A 17,636-nucleotide genomic window follows, 5' to 3' on the forward strand; every position below is an offset into this window, starting at 1 on the left:
AGGTGGTTAATCTTATTGGGTGCTGCAGGAAATGGAACCAGGCCAAGTGCAAAGACTTCTTTGATAAGCCACTTTTAATTAAAAGATGAAACTGTCTCATATCTTTCTAGAGCCATTTTCTAAACTGTGATGTGTGACCCATATGGGTAATACAATCAGTATGGTCGGTCATGACCCACTACTTAAAAAGGATGGAATGGAATAGAAAGTAGCAGAGGACATCAATGCATATTAAGGGTGAATATTTTTCATGAAATCTTTGCTTCAGCTATATTTGTGATACGTGTGTATGTACTGGGCCATACACTGTAAACCTTATCTCTTGCTGTGGCTCACAGAGGTTGAAAAATACTCTTCTAGATAATGCTTGGTTGATTATTCCTGGAGCAGATATACAAATAGAGAACCAGCTTTAGAAACAGCATGTCACATTACACATGCTCTATAAATTTCAGTTCTGTCTTCAAGTGTCCTATAATTTTCATTAACTTTTCAAAAATAGCTTGCAAATTTTCTTTCATTTTGTGCTATCAAAATTATCCTGAAGGCTAATTTTTACCAGCTACACAGAGTCCTCAGCATCTGTTTAGAGATACAGAGACCTCTGCAGCAACTCCGTAGATGGAGGGCTTTCATCTTCCCTGGTCAGCTTCTGAAAGAACTCCCTAAGAGCAGCGCTGAGCTCACTTACCCGGGTATGGTCCACGGAGCTCTGAACACATTAGGTGCTCAATAAATGTTAGTCTGAACACATTCATTCAACATTTTCAGAAATAAGGGTCCCCTACTTGCTACCCGATATTACACATTCATCCGTCCATCCACCCAAACCAGGGTGAAGTGGGGGAGCATCACCACACATGCATTTTATCCTCCCACTGATAAGAGAAAAAAAATCAGCATAATTGGTACCCTGTGTAGTTAGAGAGCTCTAAAAGCCACTACAACTTCCAGGAAGGCCCAAATGTTTTAGTCTGAGTTACTGCTGAACTTGTTTGAACTAGGTATTATTATACCTAGAACATTTCTATTTCCCATGAACCAGAAATAAGACAAAGATGCCATTTAAGTTTCTCCATATGTACCAACAGATGTGGATTGATAGTGATTGAGAAGATTCTGAGGTCTTGTCCTGGGCATGGCAAAAGTGATCAGAGCAATTGATTGAAAGTTATTTGCTATAGACAGAGATAGGGCATGTGTCATGTATTTACCATTCCCCAGGGAAAACCTTACCTTGTTAATGGATTTAAGGGTGAATAATTTTCTTTCACTTATCAATTATATAGGAAGTAATCTCATTATGCAAGTAATAAAATCTATATTCATTCAAATTTTAAAAATAAATTTAGAAAATATCATTTATAGCCTCACTATTCAATGATAATAGCTGATACCATGTTCACATCTAGCTTTCCAGTATTTTTCCATATTTATATATACTTTAAAAACATTTGCAAATATATTATAGACCTCTTTTTCCCCCTCCACATATCATGTGCCTTTTCCAAGTCTATGAATATTTTCCTTTCCAGAACTTTAAAGGGGAACATAAGTCCTACTGGAATTAGAGCTCGTAATGGATTTAACTAATTCCCTGCTGTTGGGTATTTAGGCTGTTGCCAATTTTTAACTTTTTTAGACATTTTTATAAACATTTCTATAGTTAATTCTTTATGCTCATCCAGATTATATACTATTTGGAATGAGAAACTTTATTTTTACTCTGAAGATATAGGCCATGGTTACTTCCCTTTCCACATCTATTTACCATTTAATGTCCATTAAAGAAGACCACAGCTTTATTATCCAAGGAAAAAAGTCCTATCTTGATCTTGGCCTTGACAGAGGGAGTTCATAAAGCAACAGTGTGGTCTAGAGGGAGAAGGGTTACCTTGTTGGCCTTTCCAGCTTCTCCCCAGCCAGTCCCAGCATCCTGGAAGAACCATGGGCTATTCCCATCCTGTTTTCCCATCTTAAACATTGGGGCGTTAGACTTAATTCCTTCTATCCATACCAAACCTTGGAATGTAGGGTCTATAGCATGAAGGTCATATTTGCCCCATCCAGGAAACCCAAGGTAAATAAACTAAATCAGTTTGGAAAAATTTAAAGGATGCAAAGTTTCCATCTGCGAAGCATTGTGAGAATACCTCTCTCCTCGAGCTGGAAGCCCCATAAGTGAAGCATTTCACAAGCTGCTCATGGGTTGCTTAATGAGGGTTCCAAATGACACCATCAAATTTCTTTCCCTTTGGTGCCATCGCTTTTCCTCCTTATGCCAATAAGAATTAAGGGTGGTACAAAGGCACAGTTGATATCAACAAAAACTCTGCAACATCCAGGGAGTGTGTGAGTTTAGGTCTAAACCCTGAGCAAAATTAACAGACTTGATGTTTCTCTTGTTTACCAAAAAACCTCATAGGAAAAATGACAAACTCAAGAAAGGGGATGATTCCACTGATATGTACTCACCTGGTTATAAGCATCCAATTCATTATTGAGGAAACAAAGAGATAATACGTACCCAACAAACGGAGGAGGAGAAAAAGAACTCCCAGGGCGTAGGATTTGAGTTCAGGGCTGACTGTCCTACATGCAAAGAAGAGAAGAGGAAAAAAGAAAAGATGCTTATCACTCCACTTTAATTAACAGACCCCAGAGTCATCCGCGGCTGTCCGTCAGAGTCCTTCTGTAGAAAATTATTAATGGTTTTGTGCTTTTGTTTTTCTTTTTCACTTTCCCTGCCTAAACTCTGAAAAATCCCTGCAAGTGCAGTGACATAAGTTTAGGAATGTAACAGTGTTTTTTATTAACTAAAACTAATCTTGTTATTTGAAGGATGGAATGCAAATTTGGTCCACAAGGTCTTTCATCTTCCCTGGTCAGCTTCTGAAAGAACTCCCTAAGGGCAGCGCTGAGCTCACTTACCCGGGTACGGTCCACGGAGCTCTGAACACATTAGGTGCTCAATAAATGTCAGTTTGAACACATTCATTCAACGTTTTCAGAAATAGGGGTCCCCTACTTGCTACCTGATATTACACATTCATCTGTCCATCCACCCAAACCAGGGTGAAGTGGGGGAGCATCACCACACATGCATTTTCTATCCTCCCAATGATAAGAGAAAAAAAATCAGCATAATTGGTACTCTGTGCAGTTAAAGGCACTTCGCTTTTGCTGGGACAGGGAAACATCTTACATTGGTGGGTATATGTATCTGGGGAAAATACTGACAGGAAAGACAGTTCCCCTTACGCTATACAAACAGGCAAGAACCATAAACACCTCTGTCATTCTAGCACCATTTTGTGAAATCAACCTGACGAGCATGGGTCGATTCCCTAGATGGACCACTTGTGAAATAATCCATTCGTCTATATCCAGTTTCGGTACCTTTTAAATGGAAATGGACCTTCATATAGTCGCATCACTTTGTTTTGAACCGACTCAATGTTCTGGGTTTTGGTTTACCCACAACAGTCCCTGAGCATGATCTTTTCACACATTTTCTAGCACAGTCTCAGAGGGTACACTTTCTGGGATAAGAGTGACAGTAGAGGGGGTTTGGAAATGGTGACCGATTCCAGATAGAGAGGCCCTCACAGCTGGTCATAGATCGCCTGCATTATGCCTCTTACTCTTGAAACTAGTATTTACTCGATGCTTGTCTTCTCTCCTTGAGGCCAAGGACTGTCTGCATCTCGTTCATCATCAGTGTGGTGTGTGACACATAGCACATGCTGAGTGGGTGTATAAGTGGATAGGTGGGTGGGCACATGTCTCCCACTGAGGCCCGGGCAGCCCTGTCTCTGGTGTGCTGGTAGAGGGGGAGGCATCTGACTGACCACACGCGCTCCAGGTCATCCTGAACACCACCAGCAGAGAAACCTCCTCTTGTCCCGGCCCCATTATGAGTCTCTAGGGAAGACGGGGAGGCAAGTGCACTACTCTGCCCCCTGGAAGGACCAGGCTAGACCTAGAGACAGTCCTGTGTGGCTGAGCCTCAGGAAACACCAGGAGCATTTCAGTGTGGCCGAAAGGCCAGGAAGACTCACGTGGTGCAGGAAGGACCTAGGCAAGCAATTCTGCAGAAAATAAGCATTAGAAATAAAGTTACCAATGGGACATCTAAATCCGGTGGGATACCTAGTACACAAGATGTATAACCCATCTCTGGACTTGGTAGCTAGAATACTATTCTTAACCGACCCCAGGGGTCATTCCTCCAATCATCCAGTGGCAACCATCCAATGACCTACCACCTGGTTTGAGCATCAGATGGGCATGCCTTTGGCTTCTTGGTATATAAGGCCAAAAGATACTGTCACACCAAAAAGGACATGGATGTTGTTTCCACAATCTCTGCCCTATTTCTGAGATTTTTCAGAGAAAACTGAAAATGTGTTATTCTTGGGGACGTACACGTTCCTTTTCAATTGCAAAGAGTCCAGTATAAGTAAGCAGTCCCAGGGCGGCAGGTCAAGACTTTCCATTGAATGACTGACAGGGAAACCACTCTCTGGCTGATCAAGCCAGATACCTGTACAACATCAAAGATGAGATCAGTGTTTCTGGACAGAAACACGGTCAGTTCTCTTTCGAATGCGCATGGAACAAAATCCAAGCTCTCTGGAGTTAATACTGGCGCACATTCACTTGAGGGTACTGACTTGAAAGACACAAAGATAAAGGCAAATTCTCCTTATCAAGAAAACATGCTGGCATAATGAGCCAGAGTACTTATCACTTGAAGTTTGATTTCCTCTTAGCTATCATGTCACTAGGAATAAAGTGAACAAGATGCTAAGATCTGCCTTCATATCCTGTTGGGAAACTGGCTCCCACAGGAGCAATAATCCTTCTCGGCTTTAGTTACGGAGAAATGGAGGGTTTGGGTCAACATTACTGAAAGTGCCAGGCCAGGCCAGGGAGAGGGCCTTAGCTCCACAACTTACTAGCTACGTGACCTTGAGGATACCGCTTAATCACTCTCTGAGCCTCTGGCGTCTCCCCATCTGATTGCTAATAAAGATGCAAACACAGGAATTGAAAACAAGAGCCCGGTGCGGGCACCCAAGTGACTGCTAGTTGGTATCCTCCCCTGCGGATGTCCTGAGCACTGTTGTTGGCAAGTATGTTTCTGTCTGGAGTAAGAGTGGGAATGGGTCTATTGCTCTGGCATGTGACGAGGGCTGGTGCTCATCTGGGCTGTGGCTCAGACTGTTTGTGCCCTTGTAACCTCCCTAGAACATCTGTGACGGCAAATTGGAGTGGATGGTGATGGAAGATGGTTTACCCTGGACCCCTCAAAAGGCAAGTGGGCACATACCTCCAGCTATGAGGTAGACAAGGCCCAGCCTGGGTCATCCAGGCCATCTGTTGCTGGTGCATCGAAAAGGAATCAAAGATTTCCTGAAAATCTCCTAGAGCTATCTATCAAGCTGAGATTTGGAAGTGATTAAGATTTCAAATGACTTTCTGTGTTTGGTCTGCCAGCTACAACTACTGAGCTGGGTTTTTGCAGAGGAGTCAAGGGGAGAGAAAAAAGGGGACCAGTCATTGCTAATGGCTGTAAAGGTCATTTTTCCTGCTTCTTGGTGCCTTTTGTGTGTGAATGGCACAATATAACTTCAAAGGAATTTCTAATAACAAAAAGTAATGCAGCCACCCTAAACCCATACCTGAGATCTGATGGGTTTTGTCCATGTGCCTATTATATATAATCATCTTCCATATATAATTTCAATAGTTCATTTCATAAACACCTTTCACATTTTTAAGAATTTTCATTATTCCACCAAGCTGTGGTACTATAATTTAACTCACTATTCCAATTCAGATTTTTCTGCTATTATAGTTAACATTGTAATAAAAATCTGTCTCCACTGAACTATTCTTCTTGTAGAGAAGTATTTTCTTAAGACAAGTAGCAATAGGTAGGGTTACCACATAAAAAATATGAACATTTTTATGGCTGTTGACTTACATTTGCCATACTGCTTTTTTTTTTTTTTTTTTTTTTTTTTGCGGTACGCGGGCCTCTCACTGTTGTGGCCTCTCCCATCGCGGAGCACAAGCTCCGGACGCGCAGGCTCAGCGGCCATGGCTCACGGGCCCAGCTGCTCTGCGGCATGTGGGATCTTCCCGGACCAGGACACGAACCCGTGCCACCTGCATCGGCAGGCAGACTCTCAACCACTGCGCCACCAGGGAAGCCCTGCCATACTGCTTTTTGAAAGAAGTGATACGCTTCTCAAAGCCACCAGCAATATGTGATTTTACCCGTTTTGCTACAGCCTTGCTTACAGCGCTGGGTGTGAATTTTTTAAATTTATTTTTCAAATTTAATAAGTATAAAATGGTAATTTGCTATTGTACCCTTAATGCTTCTGCACATGAAAAGTGCTTTACTAATGACTTTCTAACATAAGTACTTTGTGTAAATTCTTTTCCTCGTGAATTCATAACCAAGATCAGGAAGTGTGGTAGGCACAGTGAGAAAAAGAGATAGGCCAGATAAAGCAGCTGGTGATGTACATTTGTACAGGCTGCATCCAAGCATTTCATTCCTACTTTTATCTCTAGCCCTTGGGATTGAACTGGTTTGTTTAGATAACTGCATCCTGGTGAGATGGATCTGTGTTTGCTGCCACTTCTTCTGGTTTCAGATGGATGCCAGAGCATGGAGCATTCTGCTTCTAGGTTCCTCAAACAGTCTAGATAACTTTGAAATTGTGTAAGTTACTCAGAATATTACTCAGTAATTCACCTTTGAGGCACCTCATCTGCCCCCAGGACAGGTCCTGAGAGATGGGGAAACAGAATTACGGGGGGCTCTCTCCAACCATCCACTTATACAAAAGCAGTCACTGCCTGCCTTCCATTAGCCACTCAGCCCTGCATCACACTTTGTCAATGACCCCTCACATCTTCACGGCATTTGCACATACATGGTCTCGGCAGGACCCACACCACGGCAGGAGGCAGGCAGGACCCATGACATCACCTCTAGTTCCAGATCCAGAAACAAGTCTGAGGGAAAATGGGCCCAAGGTCATACAGCTAATCAGTGCCCGGACAGGAGCCAGACACAGGGACTTGGCTAGTCCAATGTCATTTTCATTTTACTCCAACAATGCGGCTCTTTGCAAATATCAATAAGGGACCACGGTCCCTTTCCAAATCACCTGTAGCGTCTATTCTTGGGATGACATGAAAGTGTAGTGTTCTCTACTTTTGGTGTGAGGTCTCTATCAAACGTAACCGATTCCTACCAGCCTAGGGAAGCTGGCTTGTAAGACTCGTATAGTCCCCGGAGTTCTGATTTCCAGGAGAACTGCAGACACACAGCAGGTGGGGAGGGGGAGACGGGAGGCTGGCTCTCGGGTCCGGGTTCCGGGGGCTAAGCTTACCTGATAAGGATAATGACTGAGGGAGTCTGAGCCATTGCCCCAATCATGCTGCAGACACACATCACACACAGGAAGGTGAGGAAGGCCTCTTGGCAGCCAGGACTGGGGCATTTTCCAGGGACCACAGTTGCATTCTCAGGCGGGACGGTCGTGAGGCACGCACAGCTGGTGAGATTCTGAAAGGGAAGCATTCAGCCCTTTTAACTGGGGGTATCTCCAGTTTCCCAATCCAAAGCCATCCAGCAGCTGGAACTGTCATAGCCTTATTATACATTCTGCAGCATTTCATTAATTAGGCCTGAATAAACGAGTTAGATTTTTTTAAAGAGGCTGCAAAACACATGTAAATAAAGGAATATTTATGGGGAGGAGAGCTGATTTCCCCGTCTCCTGTGTATTTCATATCTATGCTCAAGAATCCCTCAATAAGCCGAAATGCAAACAAACGTGTCCCCCCCACCAATACAATTAGAGAGGAAATTGTGCTTCCACAATGTGATAAAACATTGCCAAATTAACAATGTAATCACTTGCCAATTTGTCCTCTCTTTTATGCGGTTATAATTACACTGAAGTATATTAAAAGAAGTAAATCAGGTAACCCGCATATGGTTGCTGGTTCAGGGCCCAAGGCGGCACTTGGAACAAAGGATGTGCCCCGTCATGCGTGAAGTTGCTGAGCTCGTCGGGCTGTGAGAGGCGCCAGCTAATGGGAAAGTTCTCGAGTGGCTGAGAAAGCAAAGAGGGTGCAGAGATGCCAGAGAGTTTAGAGCGGATCGTGGGGAGAGAGCTGGAGCCCAGCGAGATACATTTATTAATATATGATCAGAGAGGAGAAAGACAAGCGGCTGCATTCCGTTTGATCTTCGGGGGGGATTCTTGCCCAGCCAGCCCTGCTCCCCAGCACGGTCCTGGCTCACGCTTGAGGAATTTCTGATGGCAAAGGGAAGAGCGGGGACTCGGAGAGGCAGTGCCGTGCCGAGCCAGCAGCCGAGCCAATTAAAGTTCGATAATAATAGTGCAGAGGCCTTTAATGAATACAAAGTGAAAACAATCATAAATGATTCATTGCTTTTCTTTCCAGGACTGCTCGGCTCTCAGGGCACATGCCGAGGTAAATCCTAGTGAGAGTCAAACAAATCCCCTTTGGCTTTTACATTTATTCTCCTCAGTCCGTCTCCCCTCATCTTTGTTCCTCTCCTCTTCTTTCCCCAGAGGACGTACACATTGGAGCTTTTCTTATGCCTTTAAGCTACATGGGATGCTTTCAGGGGTGTCCAAAGCCTGCTGCCTCCATCCTGTGCGGCTGTGTCCTGCCGAGGAGCTTTTACCCATGCGAAGTCGGGGAGACCTTGGGTTGGGCTGGACCCTTCTTCCTAAGCCATCTGGCACGGCAGGTGCCCTTGTGTAAATGGCCCCATCTCTGCACCCAGGGGTGTTTAATGTCGCGCCCTGAGAAGTGCTGAGGCCCTACCCCTCTGTCCCTTTCCACACACCTCTGCCTGGAGACATACTAGCTCTTCTCCAAAACCCCGTGTTGATGTCTCCTCCAGCTGCAAGGCCCCTCCGCAAGTCGGCCCCCATGTGAGCTAGTACTTCCCTCCATGAGGGTACACTCCACACCCCACAGCAGAGACCCTCGCTGCCCTCCCGGAGGAGACCTTGCACTCTTGGGATCAGAACCTGTATTACCTGTGATTTACTGAGCATCGTCTCACAGCACAGCGCTGAGACACGGCAGGGGGAACTCAGCAGACGGTTTTAGAATGCCTGCCTGAACAGACCTTCCTCTGCTTTCATTAGGAAGCAGGCCTTCTCCCCAAGTCTAACTGAAAATGCCTCTTCTCTGCCTTCCGGGGAGAGGGAACTCCTCCTCTCCCCCGACCCCGACTTCACAGCTAGACGTTTCTAGCTGTTCACACTCACCACCTCTGCGTCCTCACCTCCCACGCTCTCAACTCACTCAAGCCGACTTGGGTCCCCACCCGCAGTAATCGGATCAGCTAAGCTCGCCAGTGGCTTCCATAGCCTGAGCCCGCCATCCACTTCTCTCCTCCTGGAGGTCTCCCTCCCCACCCCCAGCACGTGCCTGTGACCCACTTCCTTGACTTCCACAGCTTGCTCTCTGGTTTCCTTCCTCCCTCTCTGGTCGCTCCTTTTGCATCTTCCTTGCTGGCACCTTCCCCCGACCCCACTTTAAAATGCTGGAGCTCCTCGGGGTTCTGGTCCAGGTTTTCTTCCCTTCTCGTGCTGCACTCTTCCCTAGACTGTTTTACATCTACATGCTTTCCAATAACTCTCCTAAATTTAATCCCTAGCGCATATCCCTCCCAGACCCACTCGGGATGCCCCTTCCTAAGCCTCTGAGCCTGTGGAGATATCAACACCGACTCCGGGATAAGTGTCCTGCGTGGGATTCCGTGCCGGCATCTTGGCACTACTTTGCCATCCACAGCGGGAACTATTTCCCTAGGATTCCCTTCCCTGCATGGATGAAGCTGGACCGGAGGGAAACACAGACGAGATCTGGAAGTGAAGCAGAGGCCGTTACTCTCAGATGGTCAGACCCGGGGACAGACACACACAGAGGAGCCCGGAAGGAGCTGGCTGGTCCTAGCATCCTGTGTGCATCCGCCTTCTTTACTGACTACCCTGCCGACAACAGAGGGCCCATGGCCACCTCTACTGACCTGGACGCAGGCTTGCTGATGTGCTTCCCCAGACCCTTCCCGGAACGCCCCCTTCATCTCACTGAGCAGCCACCTGGGAATTTCCCATATGCCTCGACTTGCCCACCTGAGCTGGAACTTCTGGGGATGTAGTGAGTGACTGTTCTCCAGTCCTTCATCTCACTTCTTCCAGATCTTAATTTGCCAACTCCTCCACATTCACGTTAGTTCTATTTCCTATACTAAACACTTTATTTCCAAAAGATTTGTGGGTGCTGTTTTCCTGACCAAACCCTGACAGATACACATACCCCTGGCCCCAATCTCCTTTCCCTCCACATCTCTTGCCTTAGAAATGACATCCTGTTAACTCTATAGAGACCTGGTGGAACTCCTCCATCCCTTACTCCTATGTCAAATCCATCTTCCTTGTGACCATAATGCTAATAAGGACAGAAACCACTGTGGTTTTGATCCCTGACTTATCCCCAGCTCTAGAGTATGGTATTTATTGAATGAGTGAATGAATGAATGAACCCTCAAGTGCTGTTCATTTTATCATATCCTAAACACCTCTCAAACCCTGCCCTAGTTCAAACCACTCCCATCCTTTTCTCTTTTTTTTTTTGCGGTACGCGGGCCTCTCACTGTTGCGGCCTCTCCCGTTGCCGAGCGCAGGCTCCGGATGCGCAGGCTCAGCGGCCATGGCTCACGGGCCCGGCCGCTCCGCGGCATGTGGGATCTTCCCGGACTGGGGCACGAGCCCGTGTCCCCTGCATCGGCAGGCGGACTCTCAACCACTGCGCTACCAGGGAAGCCCACATCCTCCTCTCTTTGATCCCTGCTGTAGCCTGCGAGGAAAAAGAGATTTGGGACTGGGGTCCTTAGGAACACGTGGACTTGGAGAGTGCTCAGGTATAAACAGGGAACAGGCCCCTGGTGGATGCCTGTGGTCTTGTTTTGCCAAGTACCCCAGGAACTGAGTTCTGACTCACGTAGCCCCATAGGATGTGATGTCATCAGAACACTTTGAATGAACTGTGTGACTGGTGAGCTCTGTTTAGTTTGATAAGTAATCTGTAATTGGAACCTACACCCAGTCTTAGATTTCTGCCCTGTACCTAGGCTATGGCTCAACTGTATTACATATACCGTAAGAGAAAACTGTCCGCCCCCCCCCCTGCTCTGATAAGTAAAAAACTCCTTCTGAAATTCTCTGGATTAGGCCTGTGATCAAGGCCCTAATGGAATGGGTCAGAAATAAGATGCCTTTATCTCAGTGATTATACAGTCCTTCTGGTCCGGGTGAGGTGAACGTGTCCAGGAAGGCAACATCCTGTGAATGGCGTGAGCGAACAGCGGGGCTGAGCCACCCTGGGATTGGCAGCCAAGGCAAAGGGGACAGGTGAGAGCGCAAAGCCAGGGGGTGGAATGGGACAAGAATGGACCCAGGGCAGTACAGGCTGGTTGGACAGGAATAAGCACTTGTAGGGTATAGATGCCAGGAGAGGAGAAGCAGGAAACTGGTACAGGACCAGTGATCATACTGGCTTGCTGGTGCCGAGGAGAGAAGCTGGAAATGGATGGGTCCCTCTCAAATGCTCTAGGCAACTCTGTACTAATTTATTCAGATTTAATGTATTTGAGAGGAGCTGTGAAAAGAGGCTGGGGAGGAGGTAAGCCGAGTGACCTGAGTGGGGACTTGGCTAGGTTTCCTTTTTAGTTAAATGAGTCAGTCTAACAGAATGAACAGAAAGTGCTGGGTGGTCCCGAGGGCTGGGGCGCAGGCTGGGACATTCCTAGGACCCTTCCCACAGAGAATCCAAGGAGAAGTGCTAAGCCTAAGTCCTATGGCAAGGGATGGGAAATGTCCTTTATTCGGGCTCAGGTGACAGAAGAGACCACAGATCGCCCTGGCCATTGTGCTAAAGGACCTGTGGGGCTCTGGGCGTACAAGGCCAGGTTAGGGAGAAACTTCCACCCTGATGTCCCAGTGTGTTGGGAATAACCATCCCAGGGTGCATAATTGGAAGAGAGGACTTTGCCCCAATGAGGCTTCACACTACAATTCCAAGTGAGAAGGGAGAGCAGACAGCCTTTCAGCTGATATTAACTTGGCATGTAAGTGGGAACACTGAGACCTGCAAAAGCCCCAAGCAGTAGGAAGTTTGAAAATATAGGGATAACCTGGGTGTGAGGGAAGGAGATGATAGAGGTTGGGATACTAATTTTCACCCTGTTTGTATACAACAGCCCCGTGGGTGGCGCCAGCCCAGAATGCAGATGGACCTGGACAACGGCCTATAGATGATCATGGCCTGAATGAAGTGGTACCCCCCTAGTGCTGTCCACAGCAGCCCCCAATATATTTAACTGTGAAGGAAGTGCACTAGGCTCCAGGAGATTAGTCTACTGCTCCTGACCTGGCAAATGTCCAGTTTTCCATCCCGTGGCAAAGGAACGTCTTCCCAGTTTGCCGTTCTCTGGGGAGGAATGTGGTCCCCACTGCCTCCAGGAGGGTTGGAGTCTCTGTCTAGTGCCAGGCGTGGGGTGGCAGGACCTAGCTTTACTGCCCTGAGAGATCATGTTGATAATCAGATGACCACGGTGCTCACGGAGGAACTGGCCTGACCACATTTGGAAGCAGTGGTGACCTGGCGGACAGAGTGGGACTGGCTTGGAAATTCTACAAGAACTTATCGTACAGACAGACTTGCCCAGGCACAAAATGATGTCAGTATACAATTCAAGTCACAACACAGTCTGCAGGAGCTAAAGTTTTGCAGCCCTGAATGCCCATCAACAGGAATTGGTTAGATGCATTCCATTAGGCCCACACACGGAATATTATGTAGCAGTAAAAAAGGTATCAGAGTGCGCTTTATGTACTAATATGAAAAAAACTCCAAGATAAATTATTAACAACAAAAAAACCCCACAAGTAACAAGCTACAGTATAAAATAGATAACCAACAAGGATCTACTGTATAGCACAGGGATCTACATATATGTATAACTGAATCACTTTGCTGTACACTTTGCTGAAAATAACACATTATAAATCAACTGTACTTCAATTAAAAAAATAAATAAGTTACAGAATAATACCTTTTGGTGCATTAAAACCCAGTAGGATATACAAGAAACTAACAATAGTAATTACCTGTTGGGCAGAGTAGTGGGTTGAAAAGTGGGTGAACAGGAGACTGAGGTAGAAAGGAGTTTCCACTCCCTCCTTTTTGGTTTTTGAACCACACACATGTATCATCTATTTGAAAAAATTTTAAACTCCAGAAGAAGAAATCAACAAAAGAAGAACAGAGTCACTAAAAATTGTACTCTTGTTCTACATTCAGCCATTAATTTAAATTGAGAAATGTTTCTATTCACATGCAATGATGGAGTAAATAACTACGATAAAGCTGGAGAGCATAAAAATAGAAAAATGACTCTCTCAAATCTAGGTTTCATTTTCTCTTGATGAAGGAAATAATAAGCATGCTACTTTGACAGCTCATATTATAAGAACAAAATACTCCTCAGCAGTGTTTCAAAAGTATCTGGCAAATAAAGTTGTTTTTGTTTTTTTTCCCCCAATAGTCAATACTGATGGATCAATTATCCACCGGGCAGCTACCCACGCATCCTCCATGGATGAAGCCTGGCCCTGCCCCTTGCTCTTTCTCCAGGAAATAACATCCACACTCTCTCCTTCCAGCCCCGCCCCACCCTGAACCAATTCCTACCCAAGCAGGCAGAAGGCTCCAAGTTCACCAATTTCTCTACATACCTGTTTCCTTCCATTAGACTGTAACCACCCGACCTTTCATGCTGGATCTTTTTTTTAATACCAATGTTTTTCCTTATTGGAAAAGGGATGCATGTTCATTTTAGGTTATTTAGAAATATACAGAAAAATGTACAGAAATATATAAAAATTAAGTTTTTAGTCCTAGCCAGAGATAATGTTCTGTGACAGGCTTATCCTTCCAATCTTTTCCCATGCAGAGATAGACAAATCTGTAGATTTTTCTTTACCTTTACTAAAAGGGATCAGAATCTACTTATTGTTCTGTAATGTGCTCTTTTCACTTAATACCATATTATAAACATATAAGGTCTGGTCAGCTGCTGCTCTTGGGTGTTCCCTTGTAACGTAACTCTATTAATATATTACATCTTAACTTATAGTAAACATGATCTCCTTGCCTTATTCATCTCTATATTTCTAATGTCTAGCCCAGGGCCTGAGATATATTAGATGCCCTGGATGGCAATGCCCTCATTGGGCTTGACTTCAGAATATTCCCAAGTCCCTCTGACAAGCCATCACCAGGATGAGGACAGACTTTTAAATCAGTTCTGGCAAATGGGGTCAGGCCATACAAGAGGATTTGCAAACTCCAGACCTTTGGGGACCATTAGGAAACAGATAAGAAAAATGGTCTGGTGTCCGGGGTGACCAGTGGTGGGGACCATGGCTAAGTGGAGATCAAATGTCTTGTCTAAAGCGTCAGTCTCCTCTTAGCTCCAGCCACTGCTGCCCCATCGGGGTGCAGGTGCCATGTTAATTCTCATCCACCTTTCTGGCCTTTCAGAGAGGCCAGAAATCTAGATTTGTATATGAAATACCCAGTCTGTTAAACCTTGGTTCAGCCACTGTAGTCACCCCTGCTGGCAGATATAGCATTTAATCGACTAGTTTGTTTCTTCTGCTGGAAGATGCTGACATGGCACCTCTAACCTCCAGCTTGGTTTCTACAGTGGGTGAGCCCAGTAACGGTGAGATGGAAAAGGAGACTGAAGGATGAATGCTCAGTGTCAGCCCAGATGCTGCCCTGTTTCTAGAAAATTTTAAGAACTCATTCCTTTGACTACAGCAGTGGTTCCCAACTGGGGGGTATTCTGTCCCCCCACTCAGGGACCTATGGAACTATCTGGAGGCATTGGTGGTTTCACAAATGGCAGAGGGTGCAGGGGGTAGTGCTGCTATTGGCATCCGGTGGGTAGAGCCCCAGGGATGCTGCTAAACATCCGCTAGTCCCACAGCAAAGGGTGATGCAGCCCAAACTGTCAACAGTGCCCAGTGGTTCTCAACCTTGGTTACATATCAAAAACACTTGTGTGTGTGTGTGTGTGTGTGTGGGGCGGGAGTGTTTAAAAAACTGACGGCAGGTAGGGCAATTAAGCCCGTGCACCACAACTACTGAGCCTGCACTCTAGAGCCCATGAGCCACAACTACTGAGCCCGTGTGCCACAACTACTGAAGCCCACGCGCCTAGAGCCCATGCTCCGCAACAAGAGAAGCCACCACGATGAGAAGCCCACGTACCGCCACGAAGAGTAGCCCCCGCTCGCCGCAACGAGAGAAAGCCCGCACACAGCAATGAAGACCTAATGCAGCCAAAAAATAAACAAATAAATGAAATCTTAAAAAAAAAAACTGATGGCAGGGTCCCACTCCAGAAAGAGGGAAGCAGAATCTCAGGATAGACCTCAGGCCTCATGTTTTAAAAGCTCCCAAGCAATTCTAATGTGCAGCCAGGACCGAGACCCAGGATATTGAACGAGGAGCAGCACCCCGCACGCATCCAAAATGGGGCTGCCCCCTCCCCTCCCCGCCATAGCACCTACTCAGGGCTCTACTCAAACAGGCGCTTGATAAATCCTTGTTGCCTGGATGGGGGAACAGATTAGCTGTCTATCATTAGCCCCCTACAAACTGCTGTGCTGGACTTGTACCGATTTTCAACATTCCATTGGTGGCTGATAGAAGCTTTTTTTAAGTCAATTATTCAGTACGTCAAAAGGATACAACTTCCAGCAGTCAATCAGCAGCTACCAACATGCTTTCTGTTAGAATAATTACCTCTGAGAGTGAAAGATACAGAAACAATCCGGACAATATATTCATGCCAAAGGAAGCTTACAGAATTAGCTTGCTATCTTTTTCGTCACTCTTCCTGGTCGTATGCAATGAGAAGAATTGGAAGTTGTATATTAAATGCAATTCTGGAAACTTCCATCACTATCACTCAAGGAGAAATGAGATCAGAAAATGAAAAACAAAACCCCAAAGCAGGGCAGGAAGGGCAGTCTAATATCAGGAAACCGCTAATGTGAACCAGATCTCCTAATAATCAGAATGATGTCCTCAGTGACTTATTCGCATCTAATCAAGTTAGGGGAAATTTTCACAAGTCTGGGTGGAAGCTATCAAGTGGGGAGAGATGAGCACGCAAGAGGTGTTTAGGATTGAAATCTGCACCAGCCAACCAACCTGCCTGCCAGTTGTGGTATTACCGCCCATGGCGCCCTGGGGCTTGCTGAGCTTGGCATAGAACCTCCAGCCGGGTGTGCAGAAAGCCTAGGGCCTTTATCCAGAGCCATGGCTAATACTGGGAATGCAATGGCCCACAGCAGAACCCCATCCCTGGATACTGGAGCCTAGTGATGGACTGGTGATGGAGATGCAGGCGAACGTGGACCATTCAGTCCAGTGGAGGGGGCCACAGTAAGAGCCTTGCTGGGAGGGCAGGTGCTGAGGCCTCTGCAGGAGGGGTGCCAATGCAGCCCTGGAAGCAGTGAGGAAGTGGGAGGAGGTGTCTCAGCTGTGCATAAGGAGGTGTTAGGGATGTGAAGGGCTTAGGGGAAGACTAGCCCTGATGAAAGAAACAGCATGGACAAAGGTCTGGAGGTAAGAGAGAACTGGGTGTGCTGGGGGCACCCCAAGAAGTCTGACACAGCTAGTGGCTCCTCAGAAGGTGGGCAGAGCGGGGGAGGTTGAGGCTGGAAAGGCAGCAGGGCCAGATCGTGAAAGCGCAATGTCCCGACTGTGGGGGGCACGCACGGAGAGCTTCTTTCTGGTGGAAAAAATGGAGGGATCCTAAAGAGGGAAGTCACAGGGTCAGAGGAAGACACTGGGATTGGCGTCAGACAGACCCTGCATTCCCGCGCCAACGCCACCATGTTCTGTGTGACCTCGGGCAAGGGACTAATCTGTAATCGGGGAATAAGTAGAACACCTCCTTGCCGAAGTTGTTACGAGGGTGAGTGAGATACTGGGCTGGCCAAAAAGTTCATTCGGTTTTAAGTAAAGACATTTTTCATTTTCACCAAAAACTTTAATGTAGTCACGAACCGAATGAACTTTTCGGCCAACCCAATATATGCGGGGCTGGGGGTATAGGTGAAAGAATGGTTGCATTGACACTGGGAAAGGACTCCAGTGGATGCAGAAGGAATAAATACAAAAAAGGGAAAGAGGGAAGAGAGATGAAGAAGACCGTAGTCTGTGGAAGAGTTTTTTGGGGGAGCTTGGAGACAAGAAAGGAAGAGGTAGAGGAGGAGGGAGTAAACATACCAGGAATCTAATCCACTGTTTTGGCATTTTCTCAAAATACTGATATTCCTCTGACTCTGGGCCAAGCTGCCACGGGCCATGAGGAACACGTGGAAGGCCCCGTCACCTGGCCCGCACCGGCTCTCGGAAAAACTTGCTGCTGTTGCAAGTTTTATGGTTGTGGTTGTTTTTAGGGCTCGACCATC

General features: G+C 46.3%; 1 protein-coding gene across 2 annotated transcripts in view; it reads right to left on the reverse strand.

Annotated features, from left to right (window-relative positions):
• Positions 1 to 17,636, reverse strand: part of SLCO3A1 (solute carrier organic anion transporter family member 3A1) — a 313,358-nt gene that overhangs the window by 17,471 nt on the left and 278,251 nt on the right. For both annotated transcript variants that reach the window (XM_065901421.1, XM_065901420.1), the window contains exons 8-9: positions 7,419 to 7,594; positions 2,528 to 2,592 (exon numbers count right to left, since the gene is read on the reverse strand). In XM_065901421.1, coding sequence (XP_065757493.1) covers positions 2,528 to 2,592; positions 7,419 to 7,594 — 241 coding nt within the window. The remainder of the gene's footprint in view (positions 1 to 2,527; positions 2,593 to 7,418; positions 7,595 to 17,636) is intronic.

Source organism: Phocoena phocoena, chromosome 2 (genome assembly GCF_963924675.1).
Source record: "Phocoena phocoena chromosome 2, mPhoPho1.1, whole genome shotgun sequence".
Taxonomy (NCBI): Eukaryota; Metazoa; Chordata; class Mammalia; order Artiodactyla; family Phocoenidae; genus Phocoena; species Phocoena phocoena.